This window comes from Callospermophilus lateralis, chromosome 18, assembly GCF_048772815.1.
Source record: "Callospermophilus lateralis isolate mCalLat2 chromosome 18, mCalLat2.hap1, whole genome shotgun sequence".
Classification (NCBI taxonomy): domain Eukaryota; kingdom Metazoa; phylum Chordata; class Mammalia; order Rodentia; family Sciuridae; genus Callospermophilus; species Callospermophilus lateralis.
In genome coordinates, this window is record NC_135322.1 from 65,933,826 (window position 1) to 65,948,075 (window position 14,250).

Genomic DNA, 14,250 nt, shown 5'->3' on the forward strand with positions numbered 1-14,250 from the left:
AGCTTTCCAAGGAGGACACAGAGGAGCTCAGGTCCCGGGTTTTGCATGAGGCCCTGGCAGAGCAGGATGCCAGCCCCACGTGGAAGCAACCAAGAGGACAGAGCTGTGCACCAAACCTAATGCCTGAGCCTTGAAGGAAGAGTCCACAAGAACCCTGGGAACTCAGTGCCCTCTGTCCTCCAAGGAGTACTGGGTCTGGCCAAAGGGATCCAGCTCTATCTCTGGTGGAGTTAGGGTCAGTAGGAGAGTCTCCTTTATCCAGGGGACCTTTACCACTGAGCTATGTTGACAGCCCTTTTTTAGTTCTTTCTAGACAAAGTCATGCTAAGTTGATGAGGCTGGACTTGAACTTGGGATTCTCCTTTCGGCCTCCTGCATTACTGGGATTACAGGCTGTGCCACCACACCTGGCAATAAGCCCTGCTTTCTATGTGCTGAGGTTTCAGGCACCCCTGGCGCTGAAGGTATCCAGACACATCAAGAAATCAAAACTAGTCACCAAGGACCGTGAAGGCCTTCTACCCTTTGGGTACTGGGACCAGTGTGTCCTTGGAGGTCCTCAAGAACTGTCCTCAGGAGGTGGACTGCTCTGACTGCCACAGGTCTGACTGAGCTGCTGGGTGGAGAACTGAGCATCAGCACCCTAATACACCTGATGCTGGCAGTCTGGGGCCAGTGTTAGATGTGAGCAGGAGATGGGGCCAAGATGGGAAAAGCTGAGTTGGAATGAGACCTGCTGAAACCTGTCCCATCTGAACACCCCTGACCTGCCCGGCTGCTCCAACTGGAGGCTATTAGCCTGGTTCTTGCCACCCCTTTCCAAGGGACCCTAGCAACTACAGCCCAGGATGTCCAACCCTGCCTCATCCTGAGGCCAATGCCTACTTGCTGGCAAACTGCTGGGCTTCCTGCAGCCTCTGCAGCTCCAGAGGCAGTGGGCACTGGAAGCGTTTTCTCCACCGACTTTGCAGTACAGGCTCTAGGCTTGACCACCAGGCCTGAATGGGAAGAGAGCAGGAGAAAACAGGTCAGGGCAGCTCTGCTTGGCCCCACCTCCAGGACCAGAACACCTGTGTGAGGCGCTGTCCCACAGCCAGCTCCCCAGAGCCCTCGCTGCTGCTGGGCTGGGGCTTCCCAGGTGCTCCCTGTGCTCAGCCTGTGGCTCACGTTGCATAACTTCAGGCAGCACCTTATTTACCTTGTTGTGTTCAGAGCAATCCCACGAGGCACCTGTACTCGAGGGCAGGACAGAGAATGCCCTGCCTCTGCCCCGTGACACCCTGCAAGAGCTGGTGCCTCACAGAGAAGGAAGCTGCCAGTGTGGCACAGCTACCCCCTGCCCTGAAGTGCAGGTCAGTCGTAGCCCCAGCAGGCAACCAAGGCGGCCTGTGCAGCCCACAGAGCACACAGAAAGCTGCAACTGAGCCACAGTGACCAAGGTGGAGACAGACACAGAAGGCAAGGAGCAGCAGTGAGGAGCCCTGATGGGCAGAGCCCCACACCCCAAGCAGCCAGTCCTACCAGCGCAGAGGTCAGAAGGATGGGGCATTTGGTCTGGCACCCAGTCAGAGTCAGGTTGGCTGTCAGCAAGGGGTCGTGGCTGTGTGCACAGGCAGTCAGGAGCCCCTGCAGCAGAGAACACAGCAGAGGCCCACCCAGGCACCTTGTGAGCCCAGTTCCTAAGGTCACCACCCCACAGGAGATCTGTTCCCAGGGACCCTGAGAAGGTTACATGGGAGGTGCTAGGGGAGATGAGTTACCCTGAAGAAATGGACGGTGATGTCGCGGGTCAAGGCGCCTCCCTGGGAGGAGAAGTTTCTCTGTAAAACAGTTCAGCAGGCCAGTGGCAGAGAGAGGGGCAAGACCAGAGTGCAGTGTGCTCTGGGGTTGAGCTATGAAGCCACACTAGGGACAACTGGCCATCAGCCACAGAAGGCTGCCCTAGTGTGCTGCCAGAACCTCCCCAGATTAGGCCCCTCAAGACCGCCCGCCTGCTCTGGCCCAGACACATGGGCTCCAGGTGGAACTGGGAGCTGTGGCTCCGACTCTAGCTGAGAGTGACAACGCTATCATTCCACTTCTCTGCTGACCACACACTATTCTCTGTGCTCTTGTCCACTTCCATGGCTGCTGGGGATAGAACCTAGGGTCTGGCACACGCTAGGCAAGTGCCCTACCATTGAGCGACATCTCTAGCCCTTTTTATTTCATTCTGAGTCAGGGTCTTGCTGAATTGCTCCAGCTGGCCCAGAGCATGTGACCCTCCTGCCTCTACCTCCACATCACTGGGATGACAGCTGTGCACAGTCTCTAAAGCTGCCGCCGCTCTGCACAACTGGAAGGGAACCTAAGCTCAATCTCCAGTCACGTGTGTGCAGTGGTCTTTAGGCACAAATGCCGGCTGCTCTCCAGGGTGGAGTGAGCTGGTGACAGTCCCAGACGCTGGACGCGAGTGAGCACCACCTGTGAGTCACTGTGAAGACCCGGTGCAGCCCACACTGGTGGGTGTCTACCACAGAAGGAGGCTAGTGCCTGGCGGGCAGACTCCCACGGGCCTCAAGTGCACATCTGAGGGAGCGTCTGCAGAGGTCACAGGCTATGGAGAGAGCCGCCACAGTCCTCCCAGGAGTTCTTGGCTATCTAGGCACCAAGCACCTGTGACTTTTGTTCCTTTCCCAGCAGCCAGTGATCTGTGCCCTCCTCCCACCCCTGCCAGCCTATGCTCACACAGCACCTACCAGCTCAGAGTTGACCAAGTGGAAGAAATCCTCGCAGAGGGGGTGGGTGGGCTGTTGGGCCTGCAGGCTGCCAACCAGGATGGATGGGGGCAGGCGAAGGAGGAGCCTGGGAGGCAAGGAGCAGTGTCAACAGTGAAGGCAAGCACAGGCGGCAGGCTCAGGAGGAGCCTAGCACGTAAGGAGCACCCTGCAGCCTGTGATGCCACCAAACCAGTGGTCTGGTCTGCCACCCCACCCAACGTGCCTTTGCCCTCAACTCCTGCACCAAGCTCAGGCTGCTGCAGTCCTGTCAAACATGCTAGCAAAAAAGAAATTGGTGAAGAGCTATACAAACATCAAGCAGGAGACCGCACCACAATCCCCAGGACAAGAGTCAACAGAGAGGCACACCCTGAGCACACAGTGCACCTGAGGAGAAGGCCTGTATCCACTGCACTTCCACCCCAGACCTGCCCTCCCCAGAAACCACTAAGGATGGTCCATCCCAGGCTCGGGGAGGCCAGAGACAGGTGACCAACGGAGAGGAGAAGCTTGGTACCCCTACATGATACTGCCCAGCCAGGCCTTACCGTCTGCACGCAAGCAGCTCCTGCTGTCTCTGGAGGCTGGTGGCCACATCTGCCCCACCTGCCAGAGGCTGCAGCCGACTGCGCAACACCGAGAAGACAAAGTGTCCCTGAGTAGCTGCACCCTGCTCCAGCTCCAGGTCAAAAACCATCTCCTGGAAAACAGCAAGGTCAGAGGCTCGGGCACTTGACCTCACTCCCAAGCATGAGGAGAGTGGTACACGGAGGCCACAGACAGAAAGAACAAATGTGGCAGCTCATCCACCTGGAAATCATCATGACTGCAAAAACCACAGGGAAAGAGAGCCTTCACCCCAGGCAGCCGGACGGGCGATTCCCCATTACCCTCTGCCTCTCCACGCATGCATGTGTGTGTGGGGGGACAAGCAGAGGGCAAGTTAACTCACAGGCTCCACTGGCCCATGCTCCACCAGCATCATGGTTATGGCCACACTTACCTGCCCCATCACGGGATCCAGGCAGGGTTGGTGGCTTTCTGCTGCCAACCCCCTTTATTTTGGAACATTTTCACAGACTTTCATGACACTGATGCTGTCATGAAATGAACGTTGAGTGTAACTTTTTAAATGCCAAAGGATGCTCAATTCATTCAACCGAGAATCCCACTCTGGAAATGCATTCAGATCTTGTGCCCTATTCCATTAAAATACACTATGGGCAGTACTTTGCTCCCAAGCGCAGACCCGACTTCCACAGTTTGGGCTGGGAGCTACATCATCACTGATTGCACAAAACCCAAGTTGTGGCCATCTCCTCTGCATCTTCCCCCCTTGCCATGTCTCATCCTATGTCCTCAGGATCCAGCCCAGCATGGGGGCCACAGAGGAAAGGCTCCCAGCACTCTGCTGACACGACCACTGGCAGGCAGGTCTGCCTTGCTAATATGCACTGAGATTGTTTGCCACTTCCCTAGGCCAGGCTGCATGGAGTTGACGGGGAGTCGGGGCTCCTATGCACTAACCACGCTTCGCCCCAGGCCTCATCAGGTGAGAGGATGCAATAGTGGGCGAGACAGGGGAAGTACAGACACTAGGAATGCTCAAGCAGGAGACAGCTCAAGGCCCTGGACACCAGGAGCTTTGGCTCCCTCCAGCTCACCTGCAGCCTGGAAAGAAGATCCCCACTTCCTGTGTGGCCACCAGGGACCCAGCCAGAGCTCTCCAAGTGATTCCAACTCCTCGAACTGAAAGTCAAGCGGCACAGAAGTCTGCTCAGCATTTTAGCAGTGCTGCAGTGCAGTGCCCACCTCTATCCAGTGCTCGCATCACAGTGCTTGATCAACAAGCAGCAAAACTAGCATTTCTTGTAGCCCAAATCCAGCAAGTATAACAAGTAGTACATATCAGGGAAAAGCAGGACTGGACTTATCCCTAGAATGCAACACTGGGTTTACATCAAATTCCAGTTATAAAATCACTTATAATTGATGCGGAAAGAGCAGTCAATGGATTTCACAACTGATCATGATAAAGCCCTTGGATAAACTGTGAACAGAAGGGTGCTGGTACCTCCCTGTGAGGGTTTGTTTCTGGACTCCAGCTGCTGTTGATATATCTGTCTGCCTCCAGCTCTACACTTTCTCAACATGATGCAGGGCAGCTTGGAAAACACCGTGTTTAATTGTAAAGACAGAAGCCTCTCACCACTTTACTACAAGCTCTAGCTACAGCCATTCAATAAGAGAAAGAATAAAGGCATCCAACCTAGAGAGGAGTAATGTGAACTCTGCTCACAGACGACATGGCCTGCACTAGATCCTGGGGACCCACACAAAAGTATCAGAGCTAATAAAGGAGTTCAGCACGTCAATACACCACCAGAAGCTGTATTTCCACACACCACGATTAATCCAAAAACAACACTAGGGAACCATTCTGTGAGCACCAAAACAATAAAATACATAGGAACAAACAACCCAGAAAGCATGAAGTTTACACCCTGGAAACCATAAAATACTGTTGTAAGGAATTAAAGAAGACTAAATAAGCTGAGCTTAGTGGTACATGCCCTATGATTCCTATGCCAGCAAAAAAATAAAAGTGCTAGGGTGTAGGTCAGTGGTAGAGCTCTGGGTTCAGTCCCTATTATCCTGCAGAACAAAACAGACCTACATGTTGTTAAGTTGACAATACTTGCCCAAGCTGGCCTACAACTGAATGCACTACCCATCAGGATGCCAGATGGCCATGGAGAAACCGAGGAGTTGTTCATAAAATTCAGATAGAATTGCAAAGATTGCAGAACAGCCAAAGCAATCCTAAAGAGCAACGAAGCTGGAGGACTCACATTTCCCCACGTCAACACCTATTGGAAAGCTACAGCCATCCGTGTGTAGAGCTGGAGGACAGACAGATACATCAACTAGCAGGTGGAGCTGGGGAGTCTGGAAACAAACCCCTCCAGTGGGGTGAGAAGTATTTGTAACAGCAGTGCCGGGACAGCTGGAAATATGAAAATGACTCAAAACCACTCATGACAATAAAACCCCTTAATACAGGTACTAGAACTAAAAACAAATGAACTGGATTCCATCAAGATTTATAAAACTTCTGTGCATCAAAGGACAACTAAGAATGAGGACATTTACAAGTTGCTAAGAGGTCATATCTAGGATATGTAAAAACTCTGTACGATGACCCAATTTAAAAGTGGGCAAAAGGGGCAGGGGTGTAGCTCAGCAGCAGACTGCTTGCCTAGAGGACACAGGACATGGGGTTTGATTCCCTAGCACCTGGGAGCAGGTGAGGGATGTGATCAGATGCTTCCCCAAAGGCACATGCAAAGGTGCTCCAAGTTGAGACCATGAGAAACAGCACCTCACACCCAGAGGAGCAGGCAGGCGGGTGGCATGTGGGAAGTAGGGCCCCTGCACTGCAGGTGGCTGCAGAGTGGGCAGAGTGACCAGATCACCCACAGCTCCACTCCATACACGCCTACCCAGAAACCTCACGGAATGCTCACAGCAGCGTCATTCCTGAGGGCCAGAATGCAAGCACAGCCTGGCATCCACCCTGCACGAAGCACAAACCCGTACGGGTGCACCCTCTCTGGCACACCCTGTCATCAAAACTCATGTGTCTGGGGGCACTGCTCAGGGAAGCCAATGACACCCATGACACAAGGGCACACATGCCGCTCCATTTCTGGGACGTTCAGAAAGCAGTTCCACAGCAGGAGGCTGGCTGCCAGGGCTCGGAGGTCACTAGCAGATACTCCCTCACTGAGCTTCACACACACATGGCTGTCCCTTCGAGGGGAACAGTACTGAGTTGCTTCCACAGCATGGACTGCACCACCCCAGGCTCTATACTGCTGCCACACTGAAGCATGTTTCCATGCAGCGGCAGATGGCACACGACAGCTATGCCAACTGGACAGCACCTTCATGGGCCCCAGGGAGCAGGAGGGACAGTGGAAGAAACTGTCTGGACTCCATCTTCACAACTAACATCCTAAGATTCACTGCCTACAACCTGGGAAGGAAACTGTCTGCCTCAGGGCCTCTACACAGCCCTGCTACCCCAGGAGACACCTGGCCAGTCCACATTCACTGCTTCAAGAACTGCATGCCAGCCCTGCTATGGGAGGGGGGATTTTCGCCAGGCCACCGGTACCATCTTCACATTGCTGACCCTGCACAACAGGTGTGAAATAGCTGTTCCTCCTGTGCCCTTGGAGAAAAAGCTGACCCAGGATGGCTCCCTCTAAGTACCACCTTCTGCCCAAATACGTTTTGTGTAACGTGATGGACTGAGGAGGGAAAGTGCATTCTCAGAACTGCCTAAAAGTCAAATGCATTTGGTGTTGTGTGGCTGACCTTTGATAGAAGTCCATCAGCACGTTGACCAGAACTGTGCACGCCACCTGCAGGTCTCCATCACAGCCTCCTGAAGCAGAGGGCGCAGGGAGGTAGTGCTCATAGATTGCCCACTGGTGGAAGTCCTGTCTGCAAGTGAATGCTGATGTCAGTTCTGAGGAGGAGGAAGCAAGTCATGGCCAGTGTTTCTTCCTAACCTGTACCTGGGAAGTCTGAGTGATTGCTGGGAACACTGGAGGGGCTGGGACTAGTCTCGGGCACACACTTCAGCATGGCCTCATGGAGGCCTGACTACCTGCCAGGTTAGGACCTGAGGCTGCAGGAAAGGCACAATCTCAGGGGCAGATCCACCCTTGCAAACTGCTGCCATTGACCAAAATCCAGACGGGTGTTGTCCTGCAGCCTAACCAATGGCTACACACCCAAAACACGTGCAGGCTGAGTCATCAAGGATGTCTGAACTTCGCCCAGTCTTCTTGCACACACAGGTGTGAGGTCTGTGTTCAGACTGCAGGGCAGCTGACAAAAAGTGCCATGGCACTGTGGGAGCCAGCAGGGCCTCCAGTGGGTGGAGACCCATCCCACAACCACACAGCTGCAAGCCTGCAAGTAGGCCAGGGCTTTGCTGTCTGTCGCCTGCACAGAGCCGTCTACACATCACTTGTGTGATTAAGAAAGGAGCCAGATGGGTGGTGCACACCTGAAAACCCAACTACCCAGGAAGCTGAGGCAGGAAGATGCAAGTTCTAGGCCAGGAAGACCGGGTCTCAGATAAAAACTAAGCAGAGCTGGGTCCAGCTCAGTGGAAGAGCACCCCTGGCTCAACCCCAGGGCCACACATAGAACAGGACATCCAGGAACACGTCTGAACATAACCTCCAGGTAACAGAGACCTAAGGGTTAAGATGAGGTTCTTAGGAACCCACACACCAAGAAAGTGCGGTCTGCCATGTCCGTTTCCCATGCACCCAGATGTCCACTGCAGCAGAGGATAGTGTGAGCATGGGAGGGAAGACTCTCAGAGCCAACTAGTCACGGGCCTGGCAGTAGTGGCATCTGCAGCTGGTACTTTACCAGTGGTACTTTACACCCAGCCTTTGTGGTGACGACAGTTTCCTCTCTGTGCCCTAAACTCCATACCCTCAAACCCAAGTCCTTCAGCAAGCCAATTATGTGCCCAGAACAGCAGGCCTGGCATGACAGTCTTCAGCCCTGGATTTGCCCAGCTTGTGGTACTCCCGTCTCAAGATGGCACATGCCCAGAGCCACCCTTTCCCCGGCCCTGTCTTGGCAGCGCTCATCCCTACTTCCGGTTCACCTGTTGTCACTAGGGCACAGCCTGGTCAGGTATGCAGAGCCCTCTGTGCACCTCATGTGCCCTGTCTGTACACAGGTGCCATCTTGGCAGGCCCAGCTTCTAGGAAAGTCTGCCACAGAACGGAAGCTCAGTAAAAGCTTCTTGAATGAAATGATCAGAATTGGTGCAGAGGCTACACAGTTAACATGAATGTTGCACTGAAGGCGAAAAGACGAACTTTGGTAGAAAACTCAGGCCATTTTTGAGGAGCTCCCACAGACACTCACCTCTCTGTGTCTGACAGGGCATCAGCTCCAGGTTGGATTTCCAGTTCCAGTTGCAGCCAGTCCCCAAAGGTTAGCTGAGAGACAAGGGTGGTCAGTGCAGGGCAAACTCCACACACTTGTTGCTTTATCCCCCAAACAAAGGCCTGTCTAAAGCCAACTGCAGTTGAAGAGCCTCACAGAAAGGGCCCCCATTCTGTCAAGGAAACACCTGCACACTCCATCCCCAAGAGACCCAGGCCGCTCAGATCACAGGTTCCACACTCGCCTCTTCCACCAAGTGCATCTGTTCCAAGCCCGAGAAGTGAGGACAGGTGCCGTGCAGCTCTGACGCTATCCCTCTCACTGCCCAGCCCTGAGCCGCTGGCCCATGTGCTGCACACCCCCACCACCCCCCCCCCCGGGTGATCAGGCAGAGCCAAGACAGATGAGTTTCTGGCTCCCTGAGCTGGGGGAGGCCCACGGGAATAATCACTGCTCAGGTATTCCTCGCAGCCCACTTCCTGTCTGAAGATTCCCAGAGCAGTTTTACAAACAGATGTGGGCATGGGGACCCTCAGCAGACCCTTTGAGGGTGAGGGCGAAGGCCAGGCATCCAGGTGCAAGCTGGGAGCAGGCCCCATTGCCTCCATGGGGCCCCTGGGAGGAGCTGCCACACCCCTCCCACACTGGGATGCTAAACAAGCTGGGAAGTCGTGCAACCCACCTTTCAGGTTTTTTCCCTAACTTAACTGCTCAGACACACCAGGGAATGGTGGAGCAACAATGTGTTTTGTTTTGTTTTTTTTTGGTGGGGGCGGGGGGGGGGGGAGGTACTGGGGATTGACTGCAGGGGTGCTTAACCACTGAGCCACATCCCCAGCCCCTATTTTGTACTTTATTTCGAGACAGGGTCTCACTGAGTTGCTTAGCGCCTCACTTTTCACTGAGGCTGACTTTGAACTTACAATCCTGCCTCAGTCTCCCAAGCCTCTAAGATTACAGGCACGCCACCGCACTCAGCTGCAAAATCTTCTGTAAAAAGTTACTATTGGGCCAGGCACAGAGGCTCATACCAGTGATCCCAGCAACATGGGAGGCTGAGACAGGAGGATCACAGTTGAGAGACCGGCCTCAGTAATTTAATGAGGCCCTATCTCAAAATAAAATATATTAAGAGTTTAGTGGTAGAGCACCCCTGGATTCAATCCAGGGACGGCTGGGGGAGCCTGGGAAGCACATCAGGTATTTCCACAGAGTTTCTCACAGCTGCACATGGAGCTCTAGCTGCCTCAGTGCAGAGTGGGCCTGAATACCCAGGGCTTCGTGCCTCTCAGCTCAGCGCTCACACACCCAGGTGGGGAGGGGGCAACCTACACGAAACTCCCCGGTGAGCAGCTCCTGGAAGTGGCCCTGTCTCCACAGGGCCAGTGTGGCCATCTTCCAGTCTGCAGGGGAAAGGCACAGGGGTCCCCAGGGAAGGCCAGCTGCATCCTCCTGAGGGAGAGGCACCCGGGCCTCTGAGAAGAATCTGAACACAAGAAACTGGAACTGAAAGAGACACATGGTAAGGCCAGAACACTGTTCCCCCAGCCGTGCCCCACAGGTGACCTTGGGGGCAAAGTGTCCCCCATGCTTGGCATTTGCTGCCCCGAGCTGGCGTCTGTGAGTGCATCCGACTGTGTCTGGGGCTGCAGGCCCGCACGTGGAGGCTGGAGCCACACCACCTTCCAAGGGCTGCCCTGGCCTCGTGGGAGGGGTGTGGGCTGTGGTGCCCGCTACCCCCACTGTGGACATTCAGGGATAGAACGCCCAAGGAGTCCGCCCTTCTGACAAACGCAGCAGGACCCACTAGATGAAGGCCTTAGGGTTCTCCTTTAGATGGAAAGAAGCTTCTCGTGAACACACCCTGTGAATGCCAGGGTCTGTGTTTCTTCAGAAGAGGAGCAGACAGGTGCAGCTGCTACTTCACACCCAGATTCAGCAGGGAGACCCCCAGATGGTCACGGCAGTCCCCAACCAAGGCCCGATGCCCACCGAAACCGGCGACAGTGGCAGACCTGGCCTCTGCAGTACAGAAGACCAGGAACCTGTAGACCTACCTTCTTGACAAGACCTGGAGACAAACAGCTGTGCCAAGAGTCGCAGGGCTGGGGAGAGACCCTGCACAGAGCGTAAGAGAGCGCTGCGGTGCAGAACCTGCGAACAGAGCAGCAACAACCATGGAGGGCTCGCCACACTGGGCTCAGCACCTTCTGGCCTGGGGCCTGAGAGCCATCCCCAGCCATCCCTTGAGCTGGAGCTGCCATCCCCACAAGTCCCTGTCCACATGAGGCAGAGATGCACACCCTGTGAAAATGGCACAGGTGCACTTCAGGTGAGCAAGGGCTGAACTGGTACCACCGGCCTCAGACCAACCAGGAGTTTGGGTGTTCTGTAAGGGACACGGCCAGGAGGGAGGTGGACACCCTGGACTTGAGGGTGTGTCATCCCCATGAACAGAAGAGGAGTCCTCAGGGCGTGTCCTGAGAGATGAGCACGCTTCTTCGCACACAGGGGACATCCCTGAGCATGGCCTCAGCCTCCGGAGCCAGTCACATGAGCCCAGCTGTGATGATGTGCAGAGGCCGCGATGAACGGGAACAGAGCCTCCCCGCCCCCCCCCCCCGCCCCCTGAGACCAGAGCACAGGAAGGTGGGGAGCAGGAAAGGAGACGCAGCAGATGGTGTGGGGCCAGGCTGCAGGCATGCGTGGGTGCCCCCACCACTCCTAACGCACCCAGGAGCATCCACACCAGAAAACAGCGGCGACACCCTCCCTAGGAACTGCCCAGTAACCAAGGTGTCTCAGAGACGTCCACAGCTGGAAACCTCTCCCCTACACGTCTGTCTTTCCTGGGGGCTAGTGATAAGGCCCCAGGCCTTGCACATGGGGGGCCAGTGCTCTCCTTGAGCCGCACCCCAGCCCGCCCAGCCCTCCAGGTGTCATCTGATGAGTGCTCATTTCTTTTCCCAGGAGAGGAGAGCAGTGACTGAGAGGAGCCGGCCCACCTCAGGCAGAAGAGCGAGGACTCCCTGGTGTGGCACGTCAGGAGGCTGTCGAGGAACCTGGGGACAGGAAGGCTGCCGGCAGGGGCCAGAGGGCCTGGCTCCACCTCCGGGAGTGCAGACCCAGGCTCACCCAGGTGGACAACCAGGGCAGCCAAGCCCAGCACATGTGAGGCACTCAAGCGTGGGCCCTGAAAAGAGGGACAAGTGGCAGAGCTGGTGACAGCCCCCCAGCCAGAAGGCTCCTGTGCTTGGAGGACTAGCCAGATTGCCCAGCCCTTGGAGCAGCCCCCGTGTGGCCTGCATGAAGGGGGAGCCTACCTGGTGGTGGAGCAGCTGGCAGAGGCGGGTAAGGACTGCAGGGAGCAGCGTAGGTCCACACAGGGTCCTCACAAAGAAGGCTGCCCAGGGACCCTGCCTGTAGATAACAGAGGTGAGGCCCTGGCCCCTCACAGCCCCACACACCACTCCCACAGCTGATCCAGGTGCGGAGGCCTACAAAGGGCCAGGTCATTCCTCCAAACAAGGGCCAAGGACAACAAGACTTCTACAAATCCCCACTTTTTGGGAGTCGGCCTGGACACCTGCTCCTGAAGAGGAGGAAGTCCTCAGGGCATGTCCTGGGAGATGTCCTGGAAACTGAGGTCACTCCTGCGTGGCCTGCTACCTTGATGCCCCAGGGCAGCCCAGGATCACCCAGTCAAACTCCTGAGCCCTTACCTCTCTGGAGGGGCAGAGCTGGAGGCCACCATCAGGCTCTGACAGAAAGCTGAGAGCAGGAGGTCCACCACCTGGGAGGGACATGGCCACCAGTGGCTGTAGCTCCCACCACTGGCATCGGGAAGCAGCCTGTGCAAGCACTGGGGAGATGGCAGTGCAGCTGGTCCCGGGACCCCCACCCCTGCCGATTCCAGGACTCTTCCAGTACCTGGAAATCAATGCTAAGCAGCCGAAAAGGGTGAGTAGAGACTCAGGCCTGGGGCTGCAGAAGGTGTCTGCAGCCAGGACTCTCACAAACGGGCTGGCTGGCCTGGGCAGGGAGGGCCCAGGTCTTTGAAGCCTGACCCAGCTCCTGACATAACCTACAAAGCGGCTGGTGCCACAGCCTGCACCCACCAGCTGCTCCTGCTGCTGAAGTTCTGGAGCAAGGACGTTGAGCTGAATCGTCCCTCTGCCATGGGGGCTGTCATCCTCACCATGCCCCAAGGCTGCGCTCAGTCGTTCAGAAACCACGGCCATCTGAGCGGATATAACTGCAGGTAGAGAAACCAGTCAGGGAAGACAGGAAGCGGGGTAGACCAGTGCTCAGGGGCTGACATGGCCTCACAGAAAGCTAAAAAGCCTCGGCCACCAGCTGCCTGCCCCTCGTGGAGGGCCTGGTGGCTCCCACATCCCAGCCAGGCAGTGGCAAAGCTCATTCTCATTGCGGGAGGCAGTGATCAGACCACGGACACACGGGGACCTATGCCTCGTGACACTGAGCACATGGGGTGTGGACATGCTGGGCCTGCTTCCATTGCTCCTTCTTCCTGGATCAGCCTTTGGCTTCTGAAACCCCAGCCCAACCCTCCCACACGGCACTGGACACCCGGGGCGAGATGACGGCCGACCACCCCACTCCAGCATGCAAACCTGTGGCTCAGGAAGCAGCGGAGCTGACCTTTTCAGGTTCTGGCTTAAGAGCAGGACTCTTCACAGTGCCCTTCAAGGGCCACGTCCTGGCCAGGCCTGGCAGCACAGGCCTGTGGAGCTACCACTGGGGAGACTGAGGCAGGGGCATCACTAGAGCCCAGGTGTTTGAGTCTAGCAAGCCCAGCCTCGAAAACAACAAGAGCACCCCAGGACCACGTGAGCACGGCTCTGAAAGGCTGCGTCTCCAGCCTGCACAGGCGGCCTCAGGGAGGGCTGCACCCCAGAGCTGCAGTGCCGGGGGCTGTTTGTGTGACAACGGAAACTGGTCACGCTGTGTGACGGTGGGCGTGGTTTGTTCCCAGGGTGGTGGCACTGGTGGGTGGTGGTGGGGTCCCCGGGGCATCACCTCACAAGGCCTGCTGTGGTTCTCCAGGACACTACTGGGCCTCCCAGGAGGCTCAGAGACTGTCACAAAAGCACAGGCCTGATCGTCCTGGTCTCTCTGGCCTCCTGCCTGCCTGTGCCCTTCTGCACATACAGGCAAGCCTTGGACTGCCAGCCTCCAGAACTGTGAACTAAATATCTTATTATTTCTTTAAAGATCACCCAGCGTTGGGTATTTTGTTATAGCAACAGTGAGCGGCAATACGCTCAGGAAACATGTGGCTTACTTATTTCAGATTCTGCATCCTGGTAAGAATCTGAACGTCCTGCAGTCAGTTTTCACTGCCACAGACTGCTGGGCTGCACCAAGTGCTCAGGGGCTATGCCTGCTCAGAGTTTCAGAGACAGGGTAGAGGCCCGGTGTACTTCACATTAACGCAGACAGCCAGGATAATGGAGGAACAGCCTCCTACGAGCTCTGCTCA

At 56.0% G+C, this 14,250-nt stretch overlaps 1 protein-coding gene across 2 annotated transcripts in view; it reads right to left on the reverse strand.

Annotated features, from left to right (window-relative positions):
* Window positions 1-14,250, reverse strand: part of Fanca (FA complementation group A) — a 39,577-nt gene that overhangs the window by 2,669 nt on the left and 22,658 nt on the right. Inside the window, exons 23-36 of one of the 2 annotated variants that reach the window (XM_076837845.2) lie at window positions 12,866-13,002; window positions 12,470-12,540; window positions 12,071-12,167; window positions 11,753-11,940; window positions 10,805-10,901; window positions 10,080-10,253; window positions 8,727-8,800; window positions 7,143-7,271; window positions 4,424-4,508; window positions 3,308-3,459; window positions 2,739-2,844; window positions 1,761-1,802; window positions 1,522-1,626; window positions 886-998 (exon numbers count right to left, since the gene is read on the reverse strand). In XM_076837845.2, the coding sequence (XP_076693960.2) occupies window positions 886-998; window positions 1,522-1,626; window positions 1,761-1,802; window positions 2,739-2,844; window positions 3,308-3,459; window positions 4,424-4,508; window positions 7,143-7,271; window positions 8,727-8,800; window positions 10,080-10,253; window positions 10,805-10,901; window positions 11,753-11,940; window positions 12,071-12,167; window positions 12,470-12,540; window positions 12,866-13,002 (1,570 nt within the window). Of the gene's footprint in view, window positions 1-885; window positions 999-1,521; window positions 1,627-1,760; window positions 1,821-2,738; window positions 2,845-3,307; window positions 3,460-4,423; window positions 4,509-7,142; window positions 7,272-8,726; window positions 8,801-10,079; window positions 10,254-10,804; window positions 10,902-11,752; window positions 11,941-12,070; window positions 12,168-12,469; window positions 12,541-12,865; window positions 13,003-14,250 lie in introns of both variants that reach the window. The other variant, XM_076837844.2, reaches the window with a different exon arrangement.